This window comes from Aythya fuligula, chromosome 17 (genome assembly GCF_009819795.1).
Source record: "Aythya fuligula isolate bAytFul2 chromosome 17, bAytFul2.pri, whole genome shotgun sequence".
Taxonomy (NCBI): domain Eukaryota; kingdom Metazoa; phylum Chordata; class Aves; order Anseriformes; family Anatidae; genus Aythya; species Aythya fuligula.
The window spans coordinates 15,092,304-15,119,918 of record NC_045575.1 but is presented as its reverse complement, the minus strand read 5'-3'; the positions used below and the strand labels follow the sequence as shown (position 1 = coordinate 15,119,918).

The window sequence follows — 27,615 nt, the reverse complement described above, 5'->3', positions numbered from 1 at the left end:
AAATATAGTTCAATTTGAAATATAAAAATGTTTGATTTTGAAATCATAGGCAGTCTTTTAAAACAACATAAAAAAGGGCTTTTTCCTTGATTTTGTTTTTCTTCACTGTAACAGAGTAAGATCCAGGCACCTGCAAAATGTGCTGTGTCAGTTGTGCTTTTCAGCCCCAGGCATGACTTGCCCTTCATACGTTTTGTCTTGCTCTGAACACATTTGTGTGGTGCTGTTACGCATGTAGTAAGGACTAAACCTTAGCTAGAGATTTCTGGAGTGCTGCTCCTGTACTTTTTGAAGCAGTCTTTTCGCTCAAGCAAGACAAGCTTATGGGTTTGGATCTACAGATACTCACTTCAGTATGGGTAGTGGGTGACCCATGGGCTGGCCATGTGATAGGAATGCATCTAGCTGAGTAAAATGAGAGCATATAAACATTCTTGTCCCCGAATGAAAATTACAACTTGGTGTAAAGATACATGTAGAAGATATGATGAGGTAAAGAGAAAATACCATGAGAATGTGTTATTTGTAATATAGGCAAATAAATTTACTCTGGCAAAGCCATCCTAAATTATTAATTCATGAGTTTGTTAAAGTAGAGAAAGGTAATTGTCCTCTTTAATTATAACAAAACAGTTTCCAGATTGCTGTGCAAACAAAAACAAAACAAACAAAATAAACAAAAACAAAACAATCAAAAACAATTAAATGTATTTTCCGTAAATTTATTACGGTGATTGTAAGGACTACTCACTTGAAATCCATTTTTATTATTACAAATCATATAATTTTTTCCAAGGCTAAAGACCAGAAGGAAAGTTGTGGGAAAGAAATATGTTATATATGGGAGAAAAACTATCATTATGCTACTGATTGTAGTACTGATAGCTCAGTTGGTAGCAATTGCTCAGCTGTTCCAGAATGGGAGCAATAATCCAGGTGGATCAAGGACAACTTTCTTATAAAGAAGAAAATGATGCCCCTCTTGACTGCTTTCGGTATCTATAGGTCTCTGCTATTCTTTGCGGAGACATTGCTGTTAGTTCCTGTGTCCTGTTTGATTGAGTGTGCTCGGTCTCCCTAAACTTTTATTGTGTGCTCTGCTGGATATAATTCACTTCTATTCTAAATTTATGTGGAGTATCATAGTGTGGCTGTTATGGGGCTGGTACCTTCTGTGCCAGCAAGTCCTCTGATGTCCCCAGTGCAAGCAGAGAATTAAGATAACAGTGGCCACTGGAGCTGTACGGCTGGTGGGCAATGCCAGGGCTATCTTACCCGAGCTGTGGCCAGCATGGAAAAATACTGGCTAAAGGCAACCTTCTTGCAGTCCTATAAATACTGGTCCTGAGCAAAGAGCCACTTTGAGCTCTCCAGGACTGCAGTGGGCTGTGACCTAGGATCTCCCCCTGAGGTGGGACTCATGTCCGTGTGTCCAGAGGCTGCTGCAAGGGGGGAGTCCTGCTTTGTTGGACAGCTGGGATCTCAGAGGGTGTAACTGAGTGGGGACTTGATACAAAGGCAGGAGTGTGCATACATCTTGGAAAGAGAACACCATTGGGCCTTATCTGATTGCTGTGCTTTGTGGGAAGTCTCCTGTACCTGTGGGCCTTTGAAGCAGGTGGCCTTGTTTTTTCTCAGCAGCTGAGGATGTGGGAACATCTACTGAGACCATGACCAGAGCACACAAATCATTCTGAAGAGATTATTTATGTATTTACCTTAATCAAAAGCAAAACCACTTCATTCAGCACCCTGGGAATGCAAAAATGAGGAGAAAAGTGGTTTTCTTGATGAGATAAACACATTACAAGTTACTCATTATACATAAAATAATAAGATATGCCACATGTTCCTGGGAGTTCAGGCTGGGAAATATGTCGCTTGCCATGTTCCTCTCATTTCCTGTGTATTCATCTAGAAGGTACTGATTTAGCCTCTGTAATAGGCTTGTTACACACTTAAAAAGGCCCCAAATCCACAGCAAAGCTCTTCAAACTTTTTACAGCAAAAGCTGTACTGTGTGCTTATGTGTTTGAATTTGAATATGAATCAGAAGAACAAGAAAACAAGAAAACAAGAACTTGAATTTTCAGTACTCCAGTGGGTAGATGAATAGATGAGTAAAGAGCAAAATAAGAGTAAATAATAAAAAATAAATAAATCCCTAAGTAAAATAAAAGGCTTGTAATAAGCCTCGTTTTTGTGCGTCACTCCAGGAGCAGAACCATCTGTCCTCTTGCCTCAGACACCATCCCTTTTGTTCGCATGGTCCTCTCAAATTTAAATTATCAGAGGAGAGTTTTATGGATGCATCATTTTCTGTATTTTCTTTATGGAAAAAACTCTTAGTGCAACTTGATGTTTTCTTCACTGCCTAGGATCTGAGCAGGGGCTGGATTGGAAGAAAAGCCTTTTGGATATATTTTACAGTGTGCTGTTTTAATTAGAGTATTGTCATCTCTTGACTGTTTGCAGATCTCCAAAGAGACATTGTGGCCTGCTGGGTTTTTCACTAGACATTTGTGTGATTGATCTTCTTACCGTTTTTTTCCTATTGAGATTCTTTCATTTCTGGAAGCAGGTTTCCAATTGGGCTTTGGATGCTTTGTAAATACGACTTGAAATGGGGGGAGTAAAAAACGCTCTTGCCTTAGTGCATTATTTGTCTTTTCTGCACCACCTCTGCTTTTGTGGCAGGTGCTGGGCAGTGGCCAGGGCTGTGGGACTCTGCGTCTCTGCTTCATGCCAGTGCTACCCTGGAGATGAAGCACTTGTGTCCTGCACAGATTTTGTCACTTGTGTGGCACATCAGACCCTTTATTTTATTTAATTTTTCCCTGAAAGAGAGGATGGAGGGGGCTTGTTCTCAGTGAAATGAAGGGGTGCTTTGGAGAGATGCCGCCAAATCCAGCGTGGCAACTCACAATATGCTGCTTTTGACTCACAGGAAATACTTTGTTTCAATGAAAGTGATAGAGAAGTAAAAACTCTAGGACACAAAGAGACGAAATGAGGGTAGGGTACTTGGAGAAAAGGAAGCTTCAAGCTTAGGCTGGTTCCACAAAGATCTTTTTGTTCTCAGTTGTACAAGCCAAATTCAAGCAGTTTGTACAGACCAGTGCAATAGGAAGTTTAAACCCAATGTGACATCGAGTAGTCTATAAAGGGAAAGGTGCCTTTATCTTGTTTACTCTACTTTGTAGGTCTCCTTGGAACACTCGCATTTTATCTTTCTAATAAAATTTTGCTTTATTTGAAATTAAATTAAAGTAATAACTCCTGCAATCACTCTCAAATATTAAGATCAACCTAGTATTAGGAAAGTTTGATGAAAACACGAGTGTTGGTTAAAATGCTGTGTAGAGTGCCTTCAGTTCTGTTTCCTGATTTTAAAGGATTTTCTTTTTCTTTTGCATTTTCTCAGCTGAAAATGAAACGCAGAAGTTTAATAGTGATAATCGACACCTTCCTTCCGCACCCTGCTCTGTTTGTATGTTCCCTGCTGAAAATTAGTTTGAAGGGTTGGGTTCTGAAGGAGAAAGGTTTGGTAAAAAGGGGTGTTGGAACATACTAGTTTTTTTGTTTGTTTGTTTAAGTCCCAGACTCTCTTTTTCCTCTGATTCTTTACTTTAAAAAAAAAAAAATCCCTGCTTTCTTAAATCATTATTTTTATAAATTATGCCCCTCTCCTCTGATGTTTCAGTATATCAGGACTGCCAGACTTGATTGTTTTGCGGTCCGATGCGGAGGATGTCATTGCTTCACCCCCCAAAATATATATATATGGAATTATTTTATTCTTTAAAACAAGCAGAGTTATACTCATATAATGTCTGTTTCGATGCCTCCAGTCAAACTGAATAAAACTAATTAACCTGATGTTCTGGTGTTAAAAGCAATTTAAAAGCAAATACAGTTTGGAAACCTAAGAATGCATTTTAATACCACTTTGTGGGAAACGTGGTAGAGGTTACTTTTCTCTCATAACACAGTTTCCATATTCTACTCATGAACAGAGGAAAATGCCCTCAAGGGTTTTCTTGTCTTTCAGAAGTATTTTTTGAAAATGGACTTATTTAAGTAAATAACTAAGTAAATCATAATAATAAACTACTGCTCTTCAGACCCAGTCTATGTCAAAAGCTAAATTTGATCCATGGTATAAGTTTTGGGTGCTGTGAGCAGCATTGTAAAGCAGGAAAAGAAACATATAAAAATTGATATGTTTTATTGTCCATGTTGATTGCATCAGTGGTAATAATAATTTGTGTTGTATTTGTGATCAAGGTATGGCAGCCAAGGCAGTGTTTGTTTGGTGCTGTATCTGAAATCATTGTTAGAAAGTGAGCTGATAGAGACTACCCTGAATTCTGATACAATACTGAGGAACACTTGATCATTCAGCCTTGTTAGTTTATGCAGCTGTTTGTGCTTCTTGGTGTTGCTTTCTCTGCAGTTGGGATCCTCTGGATGATGGTCAGTGAAAGCTGCAGTTTGGTAATGTGATTATAAATGAGGTTGAAGGGGGAGGTAAAGGGGTCAAAGCCCGAGAGACTCTGGTGCTCCCAGAGCAGCAGAGGTGGCAGAGCAGGGACAGGGAACATGGGCTTGGCATCAGAGGACTGCCAAACGGCAACAACAAGGGAAAGGAGGCCAGGGAGGCAGCATGGAGAGGGATGCTGTGAGGAGCAGTGGGTATCTGGGGAGACAGAGGTGAACTTCAAATGAGCAAGAGCAGAACAGAAGCAATTTCTGTTCATTTCTAAGGCCATTGCAAAGGAGCAAGACCAGAAGGGATAGATGTCACGTTCTGCTCCTAGTACGTGTTTGAATCCTTATCAAAGCAGTTTATCAACTGATCTCATTTTCAATTATAACCTGCAGAAGCATTCATATAATTAGATGTGCTGTTGTAATCCTTTTGAAAACAAAATACGGTGCAGCTGATAAATTGAAGTAGTAGAAGCAGCTAATATATATCTTAATAAGTGATAAATCTAAAGTCTGTGTCTAATGAATTCTAATGGTATCTTTTTTTTTTTTTTTCTTCTAAATTTATCTGGTATGGGCATTAGTAAACTTTGAACTTGATAATCCAAACAGAAGTTATTATATGTTGATCTTTTAAAATTTATGGTTCTCTTCAGGAAAAAGGATTAGATTTAGATGAAAATAGTTCTTCATCTTCTGCCCACTGAAAGCAGCTGTAAAGCTTACACTGGCTTGAGTCCAACTTATAGGTGGTTGTGCCCTGTGCATTAAATGTTTCTAGGGAGTAATCTGGATAATTCTTGGTCAAAAAGTAGTACATTGCACTTTGGCAAGTGTTCTGGCCACAAGAGATTGTTCAAGGACCTGGACACTCAACTGGGAGGCTGTCATTATAATCCAGTAGATGGGGCTAAAAACAATGAGCAGGGATGCGGCCACGCAGGGGCTGTGCCAGGGAGCAGGTCAGTGGTGGCTGATGTGGGGATGCACTGGGGAGCAGCCAGCTCGAGATGGAAGTGTTCAAGGCCAGGCTGGATGGGGTTTGGAGCAGCATGATCTTGTGGAAGATGTCCCTGCTCATGGCAGGGGGTTGGAACTGGGTGGTCTTTAAGGTCCCTTCTAACACAAACCATTCTGTGAATCTGATTCTATGGAGGCATTGGCCTGGAGATATCCTGGTGCGGGCCAGGGCTTGCTGCAGCTCAGGAAGTGTGAGTTAGCTGGGACCAGGTGCAGTCTGCACTGACACCTGACCTGAGGGAAGAGCTGGGTATGAGCCTTCTTAGTTCTCTTCTCTTTGATCTAGTTGTTTTGAGTTTTTCCTGTTTAATAAGGTTTATTAATAAGGTTTGTTTAAGGTTTTATTGTGATGATATTTGGCTTTATCTGAATTACAAAGGCTTTTGGTCTTCTGTCTGACCCAGGAGTTTGCATAGCAAATTGCCCTTCCTCTTTGGGTATATGCTGTTCATATTGGCTTTATGTCCTCTCTCTCCATAGACTCCTGGACATCAGGATTTTCTTTCTAGCAGAAGAGATGGACAGAGATCCTTCAAAAACCTTGCTGTAAATCCTTTGGTGAATAAATTTTCAGCAAACACCAACAGCTAATTTCCTTCTGTGGGTGGAATGTGACAACAAGAGCAATGAAAGCAGAGAAACAAATGAATTTCATTCTTCAAACAGTGTTATTTGCAGGGCTGTGGGGTGATTTGCACTCTGTCTCCCTGTCTGGTCCAGATTAGGTGGGAAGCACAAACAGACTGGTTGAGGAATATGCAGGAGGATACATCCACAAGGCCACTTCCATGGTGCAATTTCCCTGACAGTTAATTTACTGCAGGGCTTACCACTTGGGATCTATCAATTCCCATCTTCCTTTTTCATCCAGCATGAAGTGTTGGACCGCTCAGCCAGGACACCAGGCTTGCTTTACAATGTTTTTGTTCCTGAAGTGTTTTATGGTCTGTTCTACAATCAGGTTGCCCTTTGGATGATTCTTCCCTCCTCTTTTCTACATTCAGTAAACAACCTCAACTTGTTCTGTCCTGCTATTTAGCAGAGATAAATGGTTTGGGAAACAGAATTCTCCCAGTTCATTTGACCATCTAGAATAAAATGATGAACACAGATAAAATTAATAAAAACACCAAATTGCTGTGTGGCTATTCCCATTACTGTATACAAGCTAGACAACATCCTCCTCCACCAGTTCCCCAATTTGATAAATGCCTTGAACTGATTTCAAAATGTGTAGGTTATTTTTAACCATGGTAGTAGAGCCATCTGTATTGTATCTGATGAAGTTCTGTGATAGAACAAATTGATTTATTCTATCACCTTACAAGTTATACTAAGCTTTATGTTATAAATAAACTGGTTTGAAATACATGATGTCATTGAGCTTGAAAGTCTCTAGATAAATTCATGCTTAAAGGGTTTGGGCTTTCTGTATGAATTTAAATCAGCACAGATTGTTGTATCTCTTTTCTGTCTTTGTCTTGGGGACTGCAAACTCTGTAGGGTCAGGATTGTCTTTATAGTTGTGTTTGTAAGAAATACACAGAGTGCCCAACTCCAAGACTGGTGCTGTCATGTTACAGTGATAAAAAAATAAGAGCAATCATCAAAAACAGAATCACACATTTGATGGTAGGATTTTCAGAACCACTGCAGGGAACTATGTGCCTAAATCCTATTTGTTATAAAATACAGGGAATTAATTAGGAGATCATTTCACTTGAGGTATAAGCAGTCCTGGTTATAGCAGGGGCAATCTTTCTGCAGTGGCAAGTCGGAACTGAAGGCAGTTTGAGATCTCTGCTTTGATTTCTGTTCCAGGAGGTGAGCAGGGCATTCAGTGGCACAGGCCCTGCACTTACTCCCTTTGCCATGCTCCAAGAGTCACTGGGGCTCCTGTGAAAGTCCAGGGAGAAAATGCCTATACCGGCAAGAAGAGAGAATTAATTAAACGCTGGGAAGAATACCATTAAATCCTGTCTTCACTGCTTACAGGACCAGCAAAAACAGTAGCTAAAGTAATGTAGGACTTCTAAAAGATGTGAACTAGAATTGCTGTCCCTGTTTTTGGGGCTAGTATGTGAGAAACATTTAAAACAAGAGGTTGCATAATGAGTGCCGTGTATAGTGCAGATTTCACTGTAATTAAAAAGAAAATGAGCAATGCTTTAATTGAGATCTGAAGATTAAAAGTTAAAATCTCAGTATCCTCTATTACTTATTGTCAGACAGGAATTACATTGCACATGTGTAACAAACCATTGCATTTTAAAAATGGAACCATAAAGAAGCTGCTGTAATTTAAAAGCAGCCAATTTGCTAGGAGTACAGTTTTCAGCTCTGTCACTTGCTAATCAGTCTGTTAAACATAATAGCCATTCTTGTCTGGAGGCTGTTAATCATGTTGTGAATGCACTTATCAGCACATATTAGAAATACAATACAAGACTTTCTAACAGAGGAATGGATGCAATTACTGCAATCAGTATACGTTTAACTACTGTCTTATCATACCATGTTTTTCTTTCCTTTTTTTTTTTCTTTTTTTTTTTTTTTTTTTTTTTTTTTTTCTTTTAAGTAGACCAGTAATGACAGACTTTCCCTTAGTAAACATAAAGGACACATTCCTTTAGTAAACATAAAGGACACACTTGAAAGTGTTGTTAAATCCATGGAGATGCTCAAATGCAACCTGTCGGTACAAACGAGATGGCTGCTGGCTGGTTGAACCGTTTGTGGCTGTCTTTGAGGGTTGTGGTGATGGTGTTCAAGGCCTTTGAGCATTTTCACTGATGGGCTGGGAATTTTATATCGTGGGGAGCTGAAGTTGGTGCATTTGAATTAGGCTACAGGAACTCAGCATATGGGTGAACTCTATTTATTTCTTTATTTTGCAGCGCTTCTCTACATCTAAATCAACAGCAGTGAGGGATCTCAAAGTTCTTGAAAGGGGATATTGAGAAAGCATCAAAGCTAATTGCTTCCAGCATGACTACTGACCAGCAATGGGTATAGATACAGCTGTCTCAAAGAATGCCAGGATTCAACAAAATCTAATGATTTCAGCTAAACAGTTTTCTAGGGCTTTGCATATTCTTGTACGGGGAGGAAGGGAGTTGGGAGGGGGGGCAGGAGGAGGGTGAGATTATGAAATCCTGAAAAGATTCAGGAAAGAGAGGAATAGAAGAACGATGATTTTGTAAATTCTGCTTTGCGTTAACCCTGCGTGCTAGGACTTGCGATATTTTCAATAGTGTAGCATGATTTGCAGTGCATGCAGGAACCTGCTTTCTTCCAGAAATCGTTTTATCTGAGTCTTTGTTCTTTATTACAGCTGGTATTTTTGCTTGGGTAATGTTTTTAATTGTAGCAAGGAAAATGAAGAAGCAAAACCATCCTCAAACTGGGTAATTATTTCAGTGGGTAATAGGGGAATCAGTGTAACATCATGTCCATCCTAGCAGTGATTTGTCACTGTTCTGTTTGGGTCATGCCTGGCTCAGACTCCCTGGATTGAAAAATGTGTGCTGTCCTCCGTGTGGTACCCATGGTGGAGCTCTCCCCACGGCATCACAGTCTGCTCTGCCTCACACCGCTGAGCAGCTCAGCCCTGCTCCATCTGCAGGTTGTTACAGCCTTCGCTGCTGCGGAAATTCCTTGAAACGAAGTCTCGGGGGGCATTTTATGGTATAAACAGGGGAGTGGGGAAGGCGGGAAGTAACACCACTTTTCCCCTTTCCATTTCTAATTATTCCTTTTTGGAGCCTAAATGAATTAACCTCACTTATTACTCACAGCCAGACTCATTTATTCATGGTATGACCTTACCTCTGAGCAATATCCCAGCAGCCCCCCAGTGCATGCCATTAGCTGTCACTGTGTTTGAATTCATTGCATGTTGGGAAATCATTGTCTTGCAAGTGTGACAAAGTAATGATTACTCTTGGAGAAGGTGACCTAGAGATGTTATGTGGTGACCATTGTGTTAACCTTACTTGCATGCCATTAGAAAGTAATTGTGGAATGATTCTAAAAGTGAGAGAAATGTTAAATCTGCCCCTCTGCTTTTTGTTGTTTGGAGTGATCTTGGCACTTCTAGAGAAATTTGGATTCATTTCTAGGATAAAAATAGGCTTTAATGGAGTGGTATACATTATAACTACTTGTTTCTCTCTCTTGCTTGTAGTTTTGTTGTGAACATCAGGACCATAAGCTGATCTCAGCGAACAAAGGGAGGAGGCACACAGTGCTATTGTAGATGGCTCTTTTCTGTTCTTACACTGAATGCAGGCTCTGCTCCACCCTCTGTTTGCTCAGCTGGATGAATTCATGTTGTTTATTAATTAAAACATGTGGAACTGATATTCATATGCCAGTTCCACATTTTTACTTTCTGTTAAGTGGGTATCAGTACTGAGAGGAAAGGCTTTGCTCTTTTTTCACATAATTAACAGACTATAAAATAAAACAATCGTATGCACACCGGGCCTCTGAGGGAAGTGGGGGGAGAGGAGATCCTGTTGTGTTAATGCTAATGGACCACAACGATCCCTGCCTTAGCTTCTCTGAGGATGTTTTCATGGCTGTTAATTTCTTATCAGAAACGTGAACAAGCCACGGGATACCCTGCACATTATCTCTTCATCTGAAAGCACATTAGGTTCAAAGGTAGCTAGGTCTAATTCATTATCTGCTTAGTCTTGTTTAAATCTGAACAAAATGTAGGAGGAATAAAATAATTCTTGCTCATGTTCCTATTTTGATTCGTTCTTTATTTTGTGCAGGTGGTATTGTAGTAGCTTCTACAGTAGATTCATGAGTTCTGTGCACTCTTGGAATACTTCAGAACAAACCTCTGTTTTTTAATTTTCCATTGTCCTTGCTACCTGCTTGGCATTCTGTTACTTGTTCACACCCTCTGCCCATTAAGCAGAGGATTAAGTTCAAAGTGTCACATTAGGCTTTTAAGATCTTCAGGAGTAGAGCACCATTTGTCACTGTTTTTGTGCATCCTCCAGTGAATAAGGTCTGTTAGTGCCACAGTGCAGCCTGTCTCTCCTTCCCTTTCATTCATAAATGCAGTGCATGGTGAGTTTGCATCTTTAGATCTCCTCTGGTTGATTTTTTCTCCCCAAGGTGATCCAGGTGTCAGCCTCAGCTGTAATTCTGAAATCAAAACAGCAACTGGGTTGCTAGTAACTTTTTCCTAGGTCTAATTGCATTTTTCTTTACTGGTGCATTTGCTGTATACAAATGAGTCTGATCAATTACTGCTAATGCCAGGCAAATAAAAAAATGTAAGCTTTTTAAAATGCCAAGGAAACTTCTTGTTGGAGGTGTGGTTTTAGTTGTTAGGGTTCACCCAGGTCACTTATCCAAGCACTTCTCTCTTAGGAAAATGGGGAACCTGTGTATGTGTTTGTAAATGTAATATCCAAGAGCCTTGCATAACTGCATGAGCTTAACAGCTGTCACATAGACTCACTCTTCCTGGTACCCACAATAAATTTGGAAGAGTGTACAGAGAAATTAAACTGTTTCACGTCTTCCATGTTGTAGTTGGCTGGAGAAGAACAAGACTGAAAGAAGCATCTTCAGCTATGCAGAGCTGGTAACCAAAAACCTAGGGCAGGGATAGTGGGGAAGCTATGTGAGAGATTGGTCTTTTTCTTCTGCTTAATTACCTGCAGGAAACACACTTCTTTGGCTGTTATGTGGCAGCATTATAGGCAGGCTGAGTCAGTCCCATTGCATTGCAGTGGATTTCTACTAAGTAACTTTTGGGGTCAATCACTGGCTCCACCATCAATTCTCTGGGTGACCCAGTACGTTCATTCTCTTCAATTTGGGGTGAACTGAAATGTTTGCTGCACAGACGTTAATGTGCAGCTTGGCAGAAGATACACGTCTTGGGTTATTCAGCTGCAGCACAGACAATGGTAAAAATAAGTGTCTCTGAAGTTGTATTCTCGTTCATTTAAAGGTCTTTTGAGAGCCTCTGAAGGGAGATGTTCTTTGTATGGAAGCTCTGCATTGCAAAGAAGTTCTTATATCACTGAATTTTTTAGTCACTGGTTGTTTAAAAATCCATCATTGCTTTATGGTGTATTTCGGCTGCCTGCACAGCAGTGTGAAAATACACCATGTGATTACAGTATCACATGGTATGTAAATACGTAAGGATCTCTGAATAGTTTCAAGAAAAATCCTAAGTGCCATTTGGGCTGTGGTATTTATTAACTGGTTAGGATTCAGCATAAGTCTTTAATCAAAAAATCATTTGTTCTTTTATACAAAAATAGCTCCCTCTATATTTGCATCCAACATCAGCTATATACCCTGGCCCCTGTTTCTTATTGAATGTGTTTGTTATATTTCCCAGCAAGATGCTTTCTCCTGGCAGAGAAGCTTTATTTTAAGAAATACACAGCACAGCAATAAAGAGGTTCTAAATAGTAGTCAGAAAAAAAATATTCAGTGCAATCAAAGTGCTTTTTTAAACCCCAAAAGCTTACATGCTGTTTCAAAAGGGGAGAATTATGACAAAGGAACAAATGGAGTCCCAATGCCCAGCATAGTTACCAATGGACAGCACCAATTACATCCATACTGAATTTGGTTCTAAAAGTCCTATTTCGTTAAAAGTTAGCTAAAATAGTATCTAAGGACTCTTTTACCAGAAAAATTTCTGTATGCTGTCACAAAGGTAGAAGCAAATAAAAATAATTGAGGTAATTGTCTCAGCTGTCTCCAGGGTTATGATGATGATGTTGATAAAATCAAATAAATTGGAAGTTATTGCAAGTTGTTAGTGAGCAGCACAGTTGTGAATTGGCAGTAGAAGAAGCTGAAGAGCTTAAAAGGTTTTCTCATTATCTAGATTTATTGTTTTCAGTTGTGGGAAGATGTTGGCTAAGCAAAAATAACATGAATAATACCTGGTCTTGCGTGTTTCAAAGAAAAATTTCTTCTTATTATTATGTCTTTTCCTAGATTATTAAAAATTGCTGTGTCAAAACATGCATTCTTAACAGATTTAACAGCTTGGATTTATCCTATTTAGCCACGGATATAGCCCATGCACCTGTGAAGAGTGTGTGTTCCTATGGCAGTGAAAGAAAACTAAGATGAGGCACCAAGACATGTTTTGAAAAAGCCTGTGGTTGGGGAGCAGTAAACTAGACAACAGATCAAGTTATCTGCTAGAAAGTAGAGCACATTCTTAACTGCAAATTTGAAATACATCACAGGAAGAAAGCAAACAAACTTCTTCCATCCCTGCAAATGTACTGGCAACCTGCCATCCATCCAGTCTTTTTTTGGAGTTTGGGATTTCTGCCTTGCACTTCTGTGCTGGGGCGTGGAGCTGAGGAAGAAGGAAGAGTGACCAGGGCTTTTTTCTAGCATTTGTCCCTACCTCACAGCCCCAACTGTGCAGGTTCCTTCAGCAGAACAAATGCCTCTGGGGGTCATGCAGTGAGTGGTAGCACCACTGTCATCTGAACATTTCCCTGCTGATGCAGAAGCTTGCAGAAATTCTCAGGACACACATGGAGTTTTCCCTGGTTTCCAGGGACGTTCATCTATGCTGCAACACCTGACAGGTATGCCTCTATCTGTGTGCACTGGGCTCCAGTCAGGCTCACCTCCAGGACTGCTCAGGAGAGGCTCTTCGTCAGCAAACTGGCCATGGGGGCCATGGGGGGGGGGGGGGGGGGGATGGCGTGAGTAGGCTGCTTGTATCCAGCTCTGTGTCCTTACAGCATAATGAAAATGGAATGCCCTGGGAAATAAGGGTTTAGGTTGGTAGGTCTTAACATCCATTAACATCACCAAGTCAAACATCATACAGAACACAAGATGTAGTGTTTCACTTCGGTAAGTTGTTCTCAAGTAAGATATGTACTTAAGGATGTTGTAGCTGGTAGAAAATATTCTGGATTTAAAGGCATTATCTGCTGCCAGTTCCTGTTAGCCAATGCCCATATTCAGGAAAACAGCACTCAGCAAAGTACATGGGTTGCCAGTATGCAAATCTTTGCAATTTGGAGAGTGGATGTTGCTCTTTTAGCAGGTATTAAGTTTAATTTCCTTCATCTCAGACTGCTGGGATCTTAATTTCCTTTGGGGGAAGAAGGTCAGGACCATGGATCTTTTGCCCAAGAGGTCTTGGATGTGGATGTCTGCTGCTTCGTTTGATTTCGGCAGGAAATTAGGGCCTTGAGTATTTACAATCAGTTGTTGTAAAGCCTCCTGTTGGAACTGTTTGCACTTCGGTAAACCATGCTTATGAAATTAAGCCTCTTGAGATCAAAGGAGTGAGACCTGTATTACTGAAATATTTTATAAACTAATGTACCTTGCTTATATAATCCTGTTCTCATTGAATTTGGTGGCAATTTGTCAGAAAGAGTAAGAATTGACCATTATTAACCTTGAGAAGATTCCAAGCAACGTGATACCAGACATTTTGTTATCTCCAATCACCTAGTGTCTGCTTTGTTTTTTAGGAGTTTTGTTTACACTGCTGTGTGCCTTATAAACAGTTTGCCATTTACTGAAAAAGTTATTTTATGAATGAATGAAACTCATGATTTCCTGTAATAGCCAACTGCACTATCAGAAGGTTCTGACTTATTTTCAACTAAATTGTCAATGAGGTGGCAGCAGGAGCCCGCAAACCCTCCAATTGCTGGGGCATACCGAGCTGATTGCACTGTGAGTGTCCTCAGCCGTCCTCCTTCATTCATGGCTTTCTGTGTATTTTGTTCTCTCTAAAATGATGTAGGGCAGGCGCTTTGGCTTGGTTAGCAGGGTAAATCTTTCTTAATAGCTAATAATAGGCATTTGTTTATTTAAGGTAACTATTAACCATTTAGACTGTCACTGCCATCATAACATCAATCAGTGTATATCATTCCAGTATTTAATTCAATAATTCCATGTTTCGCTTAGACAAAAATAGGAATAAATTTAATTTGTTAATATTTCAGTGCTGGGTGACTTTTTTGTACTTAGTAAAACCTCTAACATTAGCACTACTGTGGACACTCACATTGATCTGTAATTTTATAAGATGAACCTATGCAGTATTGATTCTTAATAAGGTAATAAATGAAGAGAAACAAATTCTGACAAGGTTCTTTTTAAGATTCAGATTCAAAATATATATATATATTTTTTTCTTATGTTTGCATGCACTGGCAGATCCAGGAAAAAGTCAATCAGAATAAATTTAGTAAGGTAACACAGAAGTTAGCCCTCCAACAATGGTATGAATCCTGGTGTTTTTAACTGAAAGAGGCTCTGCCTCTGGGTGGAGTGCGTGTTCCTTTATGGCTTTAAGGCATGTCCAGAAGAAATGCTTCAGGTTCAACGTGGTGAGCTGGGCAAGGTGTTGGGCTCTGCTTGCGTACAGCCACCTGCCTCCATGTCTCTCGTAGCATAGGGTCCAGTTCTGGGGATTAGCAACATTTCCCTGACCCGATTAACTCTTGTTTGCATTCTGGTTGGAGCTGCAGTTGGGTTTTACTTTGGCATGGCTTTGCCATTCTGTGTATTCTGTGCTAAAATGCTGTGTTCCAGGTCAGGTTGACAACTGTGCCCACTAAGTCTGCTGTGTACAGAATGATGATTGTATATGTTATAAAGCTTGTAAAGGTTACTGGGGACCTGGTTTGAATGCATCAAGCATATCTGAGTCTTGACAACAAGAAATTCTGCAAAAATGTCAGGTTCTTGAAGCACCAGCAGAGGCAGTGTTGTGAAAGTACACAGACACGATTATAAATTGCAATAGGAGGAAGAAGGTCTACTTTCCAGAGCTTGTGAGAGGAAATAAATCCAAGCCCATGGTTTCTTTTTCTCCTCTCACCAGAAAGAAAAATGTCTAATGAATGTCTCATGTCTGAAACACTGGGCTGGATTCATCAAAGGGAGTTAGTAATTACCAAATTGAGAGAATCATGAAGCGCTTTTCTAAATTTGAAAGGCTCATCAAGAATAGATCAGGAGCAGGCAAAATTAATAGTTATGAACTCATTTCCATAGAAATGGACTTATTAGCAAGTATGCCAGCTGCCTAAAATTATACGGTCTTTTCATTGTGCTTGCAGGAAATAATCTTTTTTTATAAAAGGAATTTTGACTTTATTTTTTATTGCTCCTCTAAACTCTAGCTGGGGCTTGGCAAAATCCTTCTAAACTGGGCAAAGACTTCACTGGACAATAGAAATATTTAACTAAAAAGAGAAGAAAGATGTGAAAAGGAGAAGTGATTTATAGTCCTTAGATTCCATCAGGCTCTTCCCAATAGTGCAAACTTATTTCAGAGAAAAATGGAGTAAGTCTCAAGAAAAAGCTGAAAAATCTTTATAGGATAAAGTTTGGTTTAGTGGGATTTAATGGCTGATTACAGCATGAGTTACAGTCATCATCTTCTCAGTGAGTAGATTTTCCCACTTGTAGCATTTTGTCTTCAGCTGGTGGTTACAGATGACAGTGACCACAAAGCCCAACATTGGTCAGAAGCTACAAATCAGAGCGAGGAAAAGCTGAAGATTTGCCATGGCAGGGTGGAGTAACTCCTTTTAAAAAGGTCTGTAGTGCAACGCTGCATATCAAGGAGAGGAATTTAGATACAGGTATTGTGATGTGGAGTTATCAGCTAATGGAGCTCACAGCAGTAAATGCTAACCCGTAAGGTCTTCATTATGATTTAATTCATCTGTTTTTACTTTGGTAACTTCCATCAATTTCAGTGGAAAAGGCAGTGGTCTCTCACAAGATATTACAGAGAATGGTTAATAAATTGCAAGAATTACAAATCTGATACCAATCTGCCTGATAGGAAAGAAACCTCTGCAGGAGATGTACTACCCGGTTGAAAGGCTCTAGTCTGAGCCAGAAAGACACTCATTTTTCATGTTTCATCATGGGGCCATTATAGCTGTATTCAGTGAAGAGACTCTGAGCAAAGAGGGTGGATTATTCCATGGGGTTCTCTGTGACCCAGATACTGTAACACTTGGCATTGCTTGAAAGCCCAAGCTTTGTCCTGAAGAGGAAAAAAGGGAGACTATAGTTTTGAGAAAATCCATTGACCTGCTGTTCTGAAGGTAACTGGAAACCTGCTGGTGAATAAAGGAGTCCAGAAAGTCGAGTACTTGTTTGCTAAAAACTGTTCACTCAGTGGAGAAACTCTGTAAGGGATTGCTACTTAGATACAGTAAATGCTGTGCTTTCAGCACAACTCCATATGAAAGGTGGATCCTTATTTAATATTTGTTAGTATCACATGCTACGTGGTTTGCTTCTGAGACAAAGCAGAAAGCATTTGGCAAGCCCTGTTGTTCTTCCAGAGATGAGAATTCTTGGAACTGGGAGCACCACCTGCTCCAGGAGGTCACCTTTGCTTTCGTTTGTATGTTACCATTAGTTAGATCTCAGGAAGGTTTCTGTGTCTGAGTTGCTGCTCTTTTCTAGATGCTTAGTGTCTCACTTCCAGTCCAGGAGTGCATAAGCACGTCTGTCTTTAAATGAAACTTTTCTCTTGTATAGCAATACATTGAAGGTTCCTTGCTGTGCTAAGGATGCAATGAAGGTCTTTGCGTGTTTGTAGGCGCAAGAGTCATGCTTCTCCCAAGCAATTACTTCTGTTTGCTTATATAGGCAAGACACACACTTTTCTTAGGGAGATCTGAGTCCTGGACTTTCTTAAAAGTATAAAACTACTATTACTGTTACTTTTGAGATGTATAAAAGGAAAAACAGGAAAGGCATATTTGAAACATGATGGACTGAGCTGAAAGAAGAGCCAGTCACTGGGACGTACGGAATTAATTTATCAGTGCAGACTTATCTGACACACTGTTTAAGTGATGAATCCAAAGCAAAACCCTCCATCAATGGTTTTGTTCAGAATTTGAAACTACTCGTGCATGTTTGTGAGTGGCAACTATTGGATTGAACAGATTGAACCTAAACTGCAGATCCAAACATACCTTGACAGGCCTAATATCCACATCCATAGTTAGCATAAAGCTCATCTCAAAATATCATTTCTGCATTGTGAGCAAATTCATTTTATGTAATTTAGATAAAACAAACTGCCAGAAGTGATGTGGAAGACTGTGAAGTTGAGTGCTCAATCGTGATGCCCACAGTGGTTACGCTTTTTAACAGAAAAAGGCTTAATTACATCCCTAGTACTCTGTAGTGATATTCCTCTTAAAGGGCTTTTGCTGGTTGTCTGGTTGGCCACCCAAAAGATGCCTTTACAGCTTCTGTTTTTGCCTGGAGGTGGGTATTATCTTCTGTTAGCATGGAAAATATTTATCCTCCAGGCATTGAAGCATATGTTTGTGTTGTTTGTTGTCAGAAAGAAAACATGAAAATCAATAATTCCTGTTTAGATTTTTTTTCCTTTACAACGTGCCTTCAAAAACATATGGCAAAAATAGTTTCTGCCTCTGTGCAATTGGGAAGAGGAAAAGAGTGTTTAAGTGTCTGTTTTTTGTAGCAGCAGACTAAAACTTTCTTTGAGCACAACTCTTAGTGTCTTTGAGGGCATGTGAATAAATGTCCCATGGAAGAGGACTGAGGGTGAAAGTACAGAGAGTGGGTGGTGCTCAGTGCCTGCAGGCACAGGACACGTCCCTCGGCTCTTGTTCCTAGTAAGAGCACATTCAAGATGTTAGAGTGGCTAGCATGCTGCAAGTTCAAATTTTATCCTATTTTATGAGCTTGGACTCTGAAACTTCAGAAATACTGATCAAATCAGTTGTTTTTTCGATGCAATATGATTAGATGGTTGGGTCAGCAGTCAGGTTAGCTGCCTTTCCAGCCTGCCTCTGTGCTTTGCAAGCTGCATCAGATCTCTACAGTGCAGGTGTCTGGCTGTGGGATCGGGGCAGGAATTTGTATGTTGCTTTGTAAAATACCTTAATTTTTGTGGAAGTAAAGCACTGGATGAACGGATGTCTATTTTATAAATAGCTCCCTGCTGTTGATTGCTGATGGTTAAGCCTTGGTGTCTGTTTTCTTACCTGTAACTCGAAGATAAAAATATCTGTCTTTCTAACCCGAGGATTAATTATTAATATTTACATATTGTTGGACCAGAGGAGAGAGCTAAGTGTTGTTGTTAACAAAAGGAGAATTGGTTTTTAAATAGAGCTCTGAATGCTATGCATTTACATCAATTTCTTTACCTTTAAGCTTCTATTCCCAGATGAGAAATACGTAATGATCACCATACAATTACAAGTCTGCATCACTGATGCAAAGAATACTTTCATGAATCGAAAATAAGGAAATTCTACCCCACATTCATCATCATGTATAATTTCCGCAAATCCATTTTTTCACTGAGATAAAAACAAGTTTGCATTTGAAAGACTTGTTTTTCCCCAGAAAAGCTCATTTCTGATACTGCATGAGGAATGGTCAAGTATTCTGTTGTTTTGGAGCATCAGTATTTGCAGCAACAACATTATAATAATGTTATATTGAATAATTTAGCAGTATCTGTGCAATGCAGTTCCCAGGGTTTGGGTTTTATTCTGTAGGTTCATCATGATTACAGAGAATGAACGCTTGAGTTTAATGAGTGAGATGACTCCATGTCAGCAAACTTAAAGATGTACAAGATGTACTGTCACCTTATCTTTTAAGTATATTGCCCAGTGTGTAGTTTGATTTAGGTTTCTGTCAGTGTCTTGGAGTCTGCATGTTGAATTCAATGATAAACCTTCTGTTGAATAGGAAAAAGAAGTCAAAATATATTTATATTTTGTTATTAACATCCTACTGATGTTTCTTTTATGGGCATTCTTTTTTTTTAATTTTTATTTTTTTATTTTTATTTACTCCAGAGCAAACATCTCCTCCTATGAGATCCTGCAGATGGACTTTGAGATTGACAATGCTAGCAGCCTGGCAGGAGCCCAGCAAATTACCTGGCAGGTGGAGTACCCTCGAGATGACTCCCTGAGTGAACTGGTGGTCTCTGAGATTTTTGTCAGCCGAACAATGTTTGCTGGAATTGTTCCCCTTGCAATGGTAGGAACCTGCTGCTGCTACTTCTTGCTAAATGTTTCTGTTGATTCTCAGTAGTATTCAAGGGAATGTGAACCATTTCATTATGTGCTACTTCCTATGCACCTGCTGCAAATGACTGAAATGCAAAAAATACATTTCAATAATATTTTATTTACCTGATATGCCATAATGACTCCTAGGAAACCATTTGAGTCTTTTGTGTAAATCCTTTACCGTTTGTGGATTATTGGCCTGGTACATGGTAATAGCTCCTTTGGCACTATTGTCTTCTGGTGTATTAATGTGACTGCCATGCATGTGCTCTAAGGGTAAATGGTGCAATTAGCTGGGACATTTTCAATGAAATAAATTGTCATGCATGTGTGGGGAAACTTCATTGCTAAACCAAACAACTAGACCTTTTTCTGCTTTGCTGTTCCCCACAGAGCCACACAAACCAGTGAGCTGCAAACTGTCAATTTAATAAAAGGTCCACTCAGAGACATAGAGAAATGACAAAATATTTTCTGAAGACTTAGGTGCTTGACTTATTTTCCAGGCAGGGTTTAAGGTGAACAAATGCAGAAGAATCACAGCTGATGGCTTATTAAAAAAAAAAAAAAAAAAAAAAAGGCAAGTATCTACTTCTAATCTCAAATGCAGCAACTTTGAGCTGACACAATTCCAGTGATTTCAGTGGGAATATTCTGGTGTAAAAGAGTAATAGTGATATTTATGTAAAATGGAAAAATGGATCTAGGAACCTTTAAAGGGATAATTGTTTTTCTCCAGTCTCTTTCTCCTTTTTTTTATTCATTTAAACAAAGTGAAAAAAAAAAAAGAAAAACTGAGAACCTGGCTCTTACACCAGTTCCCTGAGAAACACCTGGTCAATTTGTTTACTTTCTCATGAACACTTGTCCTTCCTTCTCAGTCTGTCAGTGTTTGTTCTGTTACACTAATTAACCCAGAAACACTGGCATTTTCCTCTGCATGGCCACTAGCTTTCCACAGTCGGGCAAAAGCAAGGAAAGATACTTCTAAAAGTAAACAAGGCCCTAAATAAGTATTATTTCCAGTTCCTACTGCCAAAGGCTGCACTTATTGGCAGCCCAATGATAGAGGAGAAATTATATGCAGAAAAGTCAATAGAGAATTTTCTTCCAGTGCTTTTTTGAAGCATGTAAGCAGTCAGCATGGCTAGAGAAGATGAAACAAAACTCTGATTGTATGGATGGAATATTATCAAGTAGCGATGATGAATCGGATATAATAAAAACAATGTGGTGTGTGAACTGACTTCCATACAGCAGTGCTGTGTCCAAATGGATAGCATGGATTTTGTGCCATGCCGAGCACTGCGGGTGTAAAATAAATAAATAAATAAATAAAAAAAATTAAAAAAAATAAAAAGCAAGTCCAACCCAAAAGCTCATTGTGAATGTTGGATCAGAGATCAGAGCTTAGCTTCTGTCTGGCAGGGTTTTGCCAGGGTTTCACTTCATCTCTTTGCAGTTATGGCAGCTCTTGGCTGCTTAAGCTGTCTCTAAATGTCCTTAGATGAAATCTGAGGCTGGACCTGAACTGGAGCTAATCTAATCTCAGACACTTTGTCATTATAAACTAACTGTGGAGTAAAGCAAGAAACTTCCTGTGTGATTTTATGACCTTACTCCTTAAATGGGGGTCTCATGTAGGGTATTATTTTGTTGCTGCGTGTGAACATCATTAACTTGCTTGATCCTAGGTTGACAGAAGAACTGATGACAACAGTGGCAGGAACAACAGCTTGTATTTGCATTTCTTCCCTGTACACTTGCCAGTTTGCGGTGCTGCTTCATTTAATTGTCACTAACTGGTGCAGGTTCTGGCACTGTGTTGCCCAGTCAGGAGCAAAAAATAATTGCTCTGTGCATCGTGCTGTGCTGTTCAGAGATGCGTGTTCCTGAAGCCCAACGTTTCTGACCAAGCTAAAGACATTTTAACATTCATTCCTCTTCAAGATTTGCCTGACTCATTAGCAAGGCAGCCTCCCTCTGAGTGCAAGTGGTATCTAGTGGAGAGTTTTGTCATCTCCTGGGCCTTGGTCTTCCAGAAGAGTACCACCGAAGGGTCCAGAATCCTGTGAGTTTCCATGCCTTTGCTGTTGTACTAAGCATAAATTACTTGCACGGAGCATAAATTACTTGTTCACATGGGTGAAAATGTGTATCTCCTTGGAGAATTTAAGGTTTGAGCACAACATTTGGTTCTTGATTTGCAGGAGTGAATGTTCTACTGAGATTACCAAAACCTCTTATTAAGGGGAACAACGTCCACGTTGCATGAAGAAATGCAGTTCAGTGTCAGAGGAAGAGATTTCCTTCCACTAAGTGGACTGAGATGGATGTAATCATAGTTTACATGCTTATTGGAGAAGGAATGAACTGTGAAATTCTGCAGAACATCAATGAACTTTCTTAAGAGATTTAAGATAGGACCTGAGGGAAAGGAATGGAGCTATCAGGAGAGGGTCAGGCTAGGTGTTAAGGAAAGGTTCTGCACCCAGAGGGTGCTCAGGCACTGCGATAGGCTCCCCAGGGCTGTGGTCACAGCCCTGAGCTTCAGGAGTTCAAGAAGTATTTGGACAGTGCTCTCAGACATAGGGTCTGATTTTTGTGTGGTCCTGTGTGGACCCAGGAGTTGGATTCCATGATCCTTTTGGGTCCCTTCCAACTTGAGATATTCTATGATTCTGTGATCATAAGACAAATGTTAATGTATGCATCTCTGTAGGCTGCTTTGGGTCTTTTAATATGAAGAGATCCCATCCATATAGTCTAGAGTATCTGTGTTTTGTTGCTGCAGTTGATCATGAGTTCATCTTTGTTTTCCATGCTACTTTCTTAAACAAGCAATATAAAACAGAAAGAGCCCCCAGATGACTTTTTCTGTCATTGCATTGTGGTGACTTGAGACAGCAGTGGGGATATTTTCCTCGTTAGCAGCTTGCTTTTTTTTTTTGTAGATAAAGATGTGGTAGATAGACTGCATGGTAACATTTGAATAATAGCATGATGAAAAGAGCTGATTTCTTGCTTTACTGGGTTTATGAAGCTCTTAACATCAAATCTGATGTTCTTAACATTTACATTTGGTAGCAAACGTGAGAGAGATTTTTTTTTAATTATTTTTTTTTTTTTTTGCTTTGGGGTTTTAGTGAAGATACAGCTGATTTTTGCACATTGTGTAGCAAAAAATAGCTCCTTATTAGCAGACAGTCTTGCTATAATGAATTAATATTGCAGTTTATTTCTGGCAGTTTATCTCTGGTATCAAATCAGAAGTACATTAATAAGCACTGTTTTGAGATGCAAAGAAGGAAATAGGGCCAGGGAGAGTCTGCAGGTGAAATGCTGGCCAAGCCTGCACCCCTCAGCTGTGCTCTATGTCTGTTCGTTGAGGAGGTGTCTGACTTAACTCAGGTAGAGCAGTCTGACAAATGGTAACGCCTGTATGCTGGGTACAGAAAGGAGCTTTTTAAAGCCTTGTAAGGACATTAGGAAGTAACTTCGTTCTCTATGGTAGCTGTAAAAATGCTAGGGGAATTTTTTTTCATCTTTTTTTTTTGGAAGAGGAGGACTAAAATGTAATCTTGGACTGTTGGGAATTGCCCCAAACTATTCATTTTCATTTGGAATAAATCTGAATGTTACTTATTGCCAAATTCAATGCATTAAAAATACATAAATAAATAAAACATTTGCAAGAGAATGAAATGAAATTTCATACTGAAAGAGTCCTCTTTCTGCATCATTGGGCCGTTCTTCCCAAATCCTTGAGCTTCTTCTAATTGAAACATCCAGTTTAAATAATTGCACAGGGCCAGACAGTTGGGATTTCCAAGGGAACTACATCCAGATGGAAGCAGCATAGCTCAGTGGTTCAGGATTTGCTTTCTGAAAGTCATCTCTCCCCTTCTGGGTGGGCAATGTAGACATTGTGTGGAGTAGGAGGGTGCGCAGAGAGGACAGAGTGGGAATGTGGCTAACACAGCAGAGAAAAGAGAAAATACCAAGATGGGTGATCACAAGTGCATGCAACCTCCACCTGTCTCAGGAGCTGGTTTGGATGACAGCCGTGGTAACCTGACTGCTGCAGTAAGGACTTTATTTGTGGAGTCATTCTTATGTCTCTGCCTGTAAATCAGATGCCTGCTGAGAGGCTTCAATCCTGTAGCCCTTATTATACGTGTAGAGGAACATAGTGGGAACTCTCTAGTTAAGCTGTACCATGATTTCCATTGCTCCCAGCTGCTGAGGTGGGTGTGGGAAAGGAGGAAGCAACCTAATCTGCCTACATTCAGCCAAAGCCTTATGGGGAAGAAACATTTGGTTTTATGAGGATTGTTTGGAGATGTGAAAAGACATACAAGGGTAAATGGCCACTCCAAAACAAACAGAAGAGTTTTTCTGCGTTCAAACATGGACTTATTACCTCCTAGCACGTGACTGGAGCACTGATTCAAAATCAATTCAGAGTGCAAAGCACTAATGGTATCACTGGCACTGTTTCCAGCCTTACTTACAATCTGATCCCAGATGGTATTGCTGTGTGCATTTTGCACCATTTTAGAAACAGATTGTTTATTTTGTCCAGGATTCAGTGTTCATTGACTTAAGCTGGGATGATCAGAGAGGATTCTGGGCCTTACATACCTATCCTACCTAGTGCTTGTTTTATAAAGTAACTGATCACTTGTGTCCTTGAAGTGTTTATACTAATAGCCTGTCTTTTTTTTTTCCTGGATGGTTTTGTTTCTGTAAAGAAAGCTATATTGGAAAATTCCCCCCTTCTGAGCAAGAAAATAAATTTGATAGGATTTCTTAATTGCACATATGCATAATTCTGCTCTTGCATTGCTGTAGAAGTATAAAATATGTGTATTGAGAAAAGATGTCATAAAATACCCAGATATAAATATGTAAGTGTGGGAATAGAAATGTTTTTGCAGAGTTACATTGTTTAGAAGGAGGGAATGTGGTACTGAGATATGCTTACAGTGATAAGAAAGTTTAGCAGGTGACCTTGTAAAATGCAGACAATCAGACTCCTTAGGACAATTAGGTGAAAATCATGGTGTCAAGTCAAGTCAGATAAGTGAAGAAACATTACCACTTCAAGCAGTAAAAATGTCAAAAGAAATTTGAAATTTAACAGGCCGGCGACTGAAAGCCATGCATTGTTTGTGAAGCATCAGATAGATTGTGAATCTGGATTACCCACTCAGTGGGGAAACAGGGGAGGGTCCTGCCATCAAAAGGTATATAAACTGTGTTTTGGAACTAGTAGATGCGCTCTCTCCTGCTTGTGGGGCGCCTGCCATTGCAATCGCGAATAAATTACTACTTCACTGAGATCCTCGCCTGAGCCTAAGTTATTGGCTACGGAGTGTTTCTCACATAAGGAAGTACATGATTGTTTCTCCTACTTTTTTCAGACTGCTTTAGCAGTGGTCAGTGAAATTCTAAGATTTTGGACAAGAGACCAAGAAAACTCTTAGCACCAAACTGTAACAACCTCTGAAATCATGCTGAGTGTTAGTCCCAGAAGCTGTGTGGTTAGGTTCTTGCTAGGAGGAAATGTGGATTTGAAAATGAATTAAAACAGTCTGTCTGCATTCCTCTATAAATGCAACTTCACAGATCATTCTAAATTCATTTTCTGTGAACTGTCTCACATAAAGTACATGGTGCCCCATTGTCCTGTAACTGCTAGAGCATTTTGTGCTAGTAAAAGGGATTGGATAGGCCTTTATACATAGTGAAAAGAAATAAATGTTAATTCCTAAAACTCCATGCAAATTATCAAATTATTTTTTTTCCTTAAGTACACTATTATTATTCAGTATTTATGTAGCACTTTATATTTTCTGAACACGTTACAGGCATTAATTAATCAGACCTGAATACGCCGAGCTTGATAAGAATTGAAAATTACGTGGAAATTAAGTCACACTTACTCAGTTTTACCTGTTTCTGAATGATTTGTGACTCACTTTTTGTACCCCAAAGGTACTTTTTAAAACACTTAGGAAAAAATCTCCCAATAATACTGCTTAATATCTCTAAAAACTGTTTCAGTTAGAAAAGAGGTAGGATTTATACCGTCAAGAACTAATGACAGCACAGATGAGTGGCTTTTGAAGACTGTAAATGCTGTTTTATCACTAAAGCTGTGCATAACTATTTAAGCCGATTTAATTCAGGTAAAAATGCATGGATGGGAGGATTACTCCCTTAATTTGAGGCTTACTAAGAAGCCGGAATATTTGACTCTTGGAGTTTTCTCTGGAGGAGAGCAGAAGGAAGATGCAGTTTTGTCCTAATTTTTTTTACCATAAGTTTGTAAGAGGAAAAAGCTGCTAAGAAATGTTACCTGAAGGAAATGAAAGAGGATGAACACTGTCCTGAGGTAGCTGCTTTGGAGGCAGCATGCAGGCGTCTGGCGTGAGCACTGTTGCCTTGCCCTGCCCTGCTGCACGATACAAAAACGTCCCTAAAAACCTTTGAGGATCTGTGCCCGGCTGCTCAGTTTAATGCTCAGTAATGCACTGTCAGATGAAAATGTCAGCTGCTTTGCTCCTGTGAGGCTTATTTTGTTTTCTTTTTGACAATAAATGTCTCTGATAATTGATTCTTCCAACACCTGGTGTACAGATTAACATGTGGAACTAAAGTCCCCCAAAGTAGAAAGGTTATCCATTTTCATCGTTTTGAGCAGAACAGCAGATCAAAGGGAGAACACGGGACAAAACCACATTGGAAGGTCTTTTTGGTCCCACTGTTTTGTTATGTTAGTGGATATCAGAATCAGACTTTTGATATTACACTTATTAAATATAAGCTCTGCAGGTGATTTTTTTAAAACAAATTTTATGGCATTTAAGTCAGATGTGAGTTGTGAAATGGTTGATGTGTAATGCATCAGAAGATGTGTTTTAGGCATCTGCCAGATACGTCAGAGCATTTTAAAGTGGGATCTAAACTAGATGCCTTGATTCATTTTAATATAATAACCTTGTGAAGTGTATGCCCTGCTAATTATAGAAATTGATAGCACAGATAAATCCTGTCTATACAGTGGGAATACAAGTCTCAGTTACCTCCTCTGACCTAAACAGACATGATCTATAATTTCCATAGTTATAGAAAGTTGCGAGTAACAAGGTAGCCAGCAGAGCCTGACTCCTGGAGTAGAAGAAACAGATGAGTCACCAGTTTTGAGCCTGTCATCCAGGTTTCTGTCACAAATAAATGTGGTTGCATTAATCTGTTATCTAATGGTTATAGGCAAATAAAAAAAGAAGACTCCAAGTCTTTTAGAGAGTTTCTAGGCAACCAGGAACTTGGTTGAAGTAAAGAACGAGACATTGAGGAGATTAATTTAATTTAATTTTATTTTTTTTTAAAAGAAGGTTCCAGCTGAGGCTGAAGGCTCATGGAACAATAACTTTAATAATAGACGAATCTCTAGTGTGCTTGTCTTATCCAGGAAAATGATGGTTTGGTCTGTGACTGGCATCACTGGTGTTTTAGATATACATGCTACAGATCCTTTCTTGTATAGTAATAGGATTGTAATTCCCAATCTCTCATTATTCTAAAGTGTTTCTCAAATGCAGCAATCAATGTTTCACTGTTCTCTCAGCCCTTTAGCCTGAAACATCTCTGTATATACTACAAGCATTTAATCTATGTCTTCAGAAATCTTGTTTCCTCCCCAAAAACGTAAGTTCTTGGTTGACTAATGGTTGACTAATGTTGTGAATCACTTAGAACCACAGATGGCTGTATATATTCTAGTAAGGTTTCTTTTAAATGGGAGGCTGAATAATAGCTTCTCCAGTTGCTGCTAGCAAACGTGCTGACAAGAACACCCAGGAAAAATGGTCCTCAAAGATGCCTATTTCTATAACTCAGGCTGAAAGGGAATTGCTGGAGTGCAACACTTTGCTTATTTGTTTTAGGAAATGCAGGAGTGCAGGGTGATGGTATTTTTTTAATGTGCTTCTAGCTTTGGCTG

General features: G+C 39.5%; 1 protein-coding gene across 1 annotated transcript in view; it reads left to right on the top strand.

Annotated features, from left to right (window-relative positions):
• TMEM132B (transmembrane protein 132B) overlaps window positions 1-27,615 on the top strand; it is a 262,231-nt gene that overhangs the window by 160,144 nt on the left and 74,472 nt on the right. Inside the window, exon 4 of the mRNA XM_032198732.1 lies at window positions 19,386-19,572. Within this exon, the coding sequence (XP_032054623.1) occupies window positions 19,386-19,572 (187 nt within the window). The remainder of the gene's footprint in view (window positions 1-19,385; window positions 19,573-27,615) is intronic.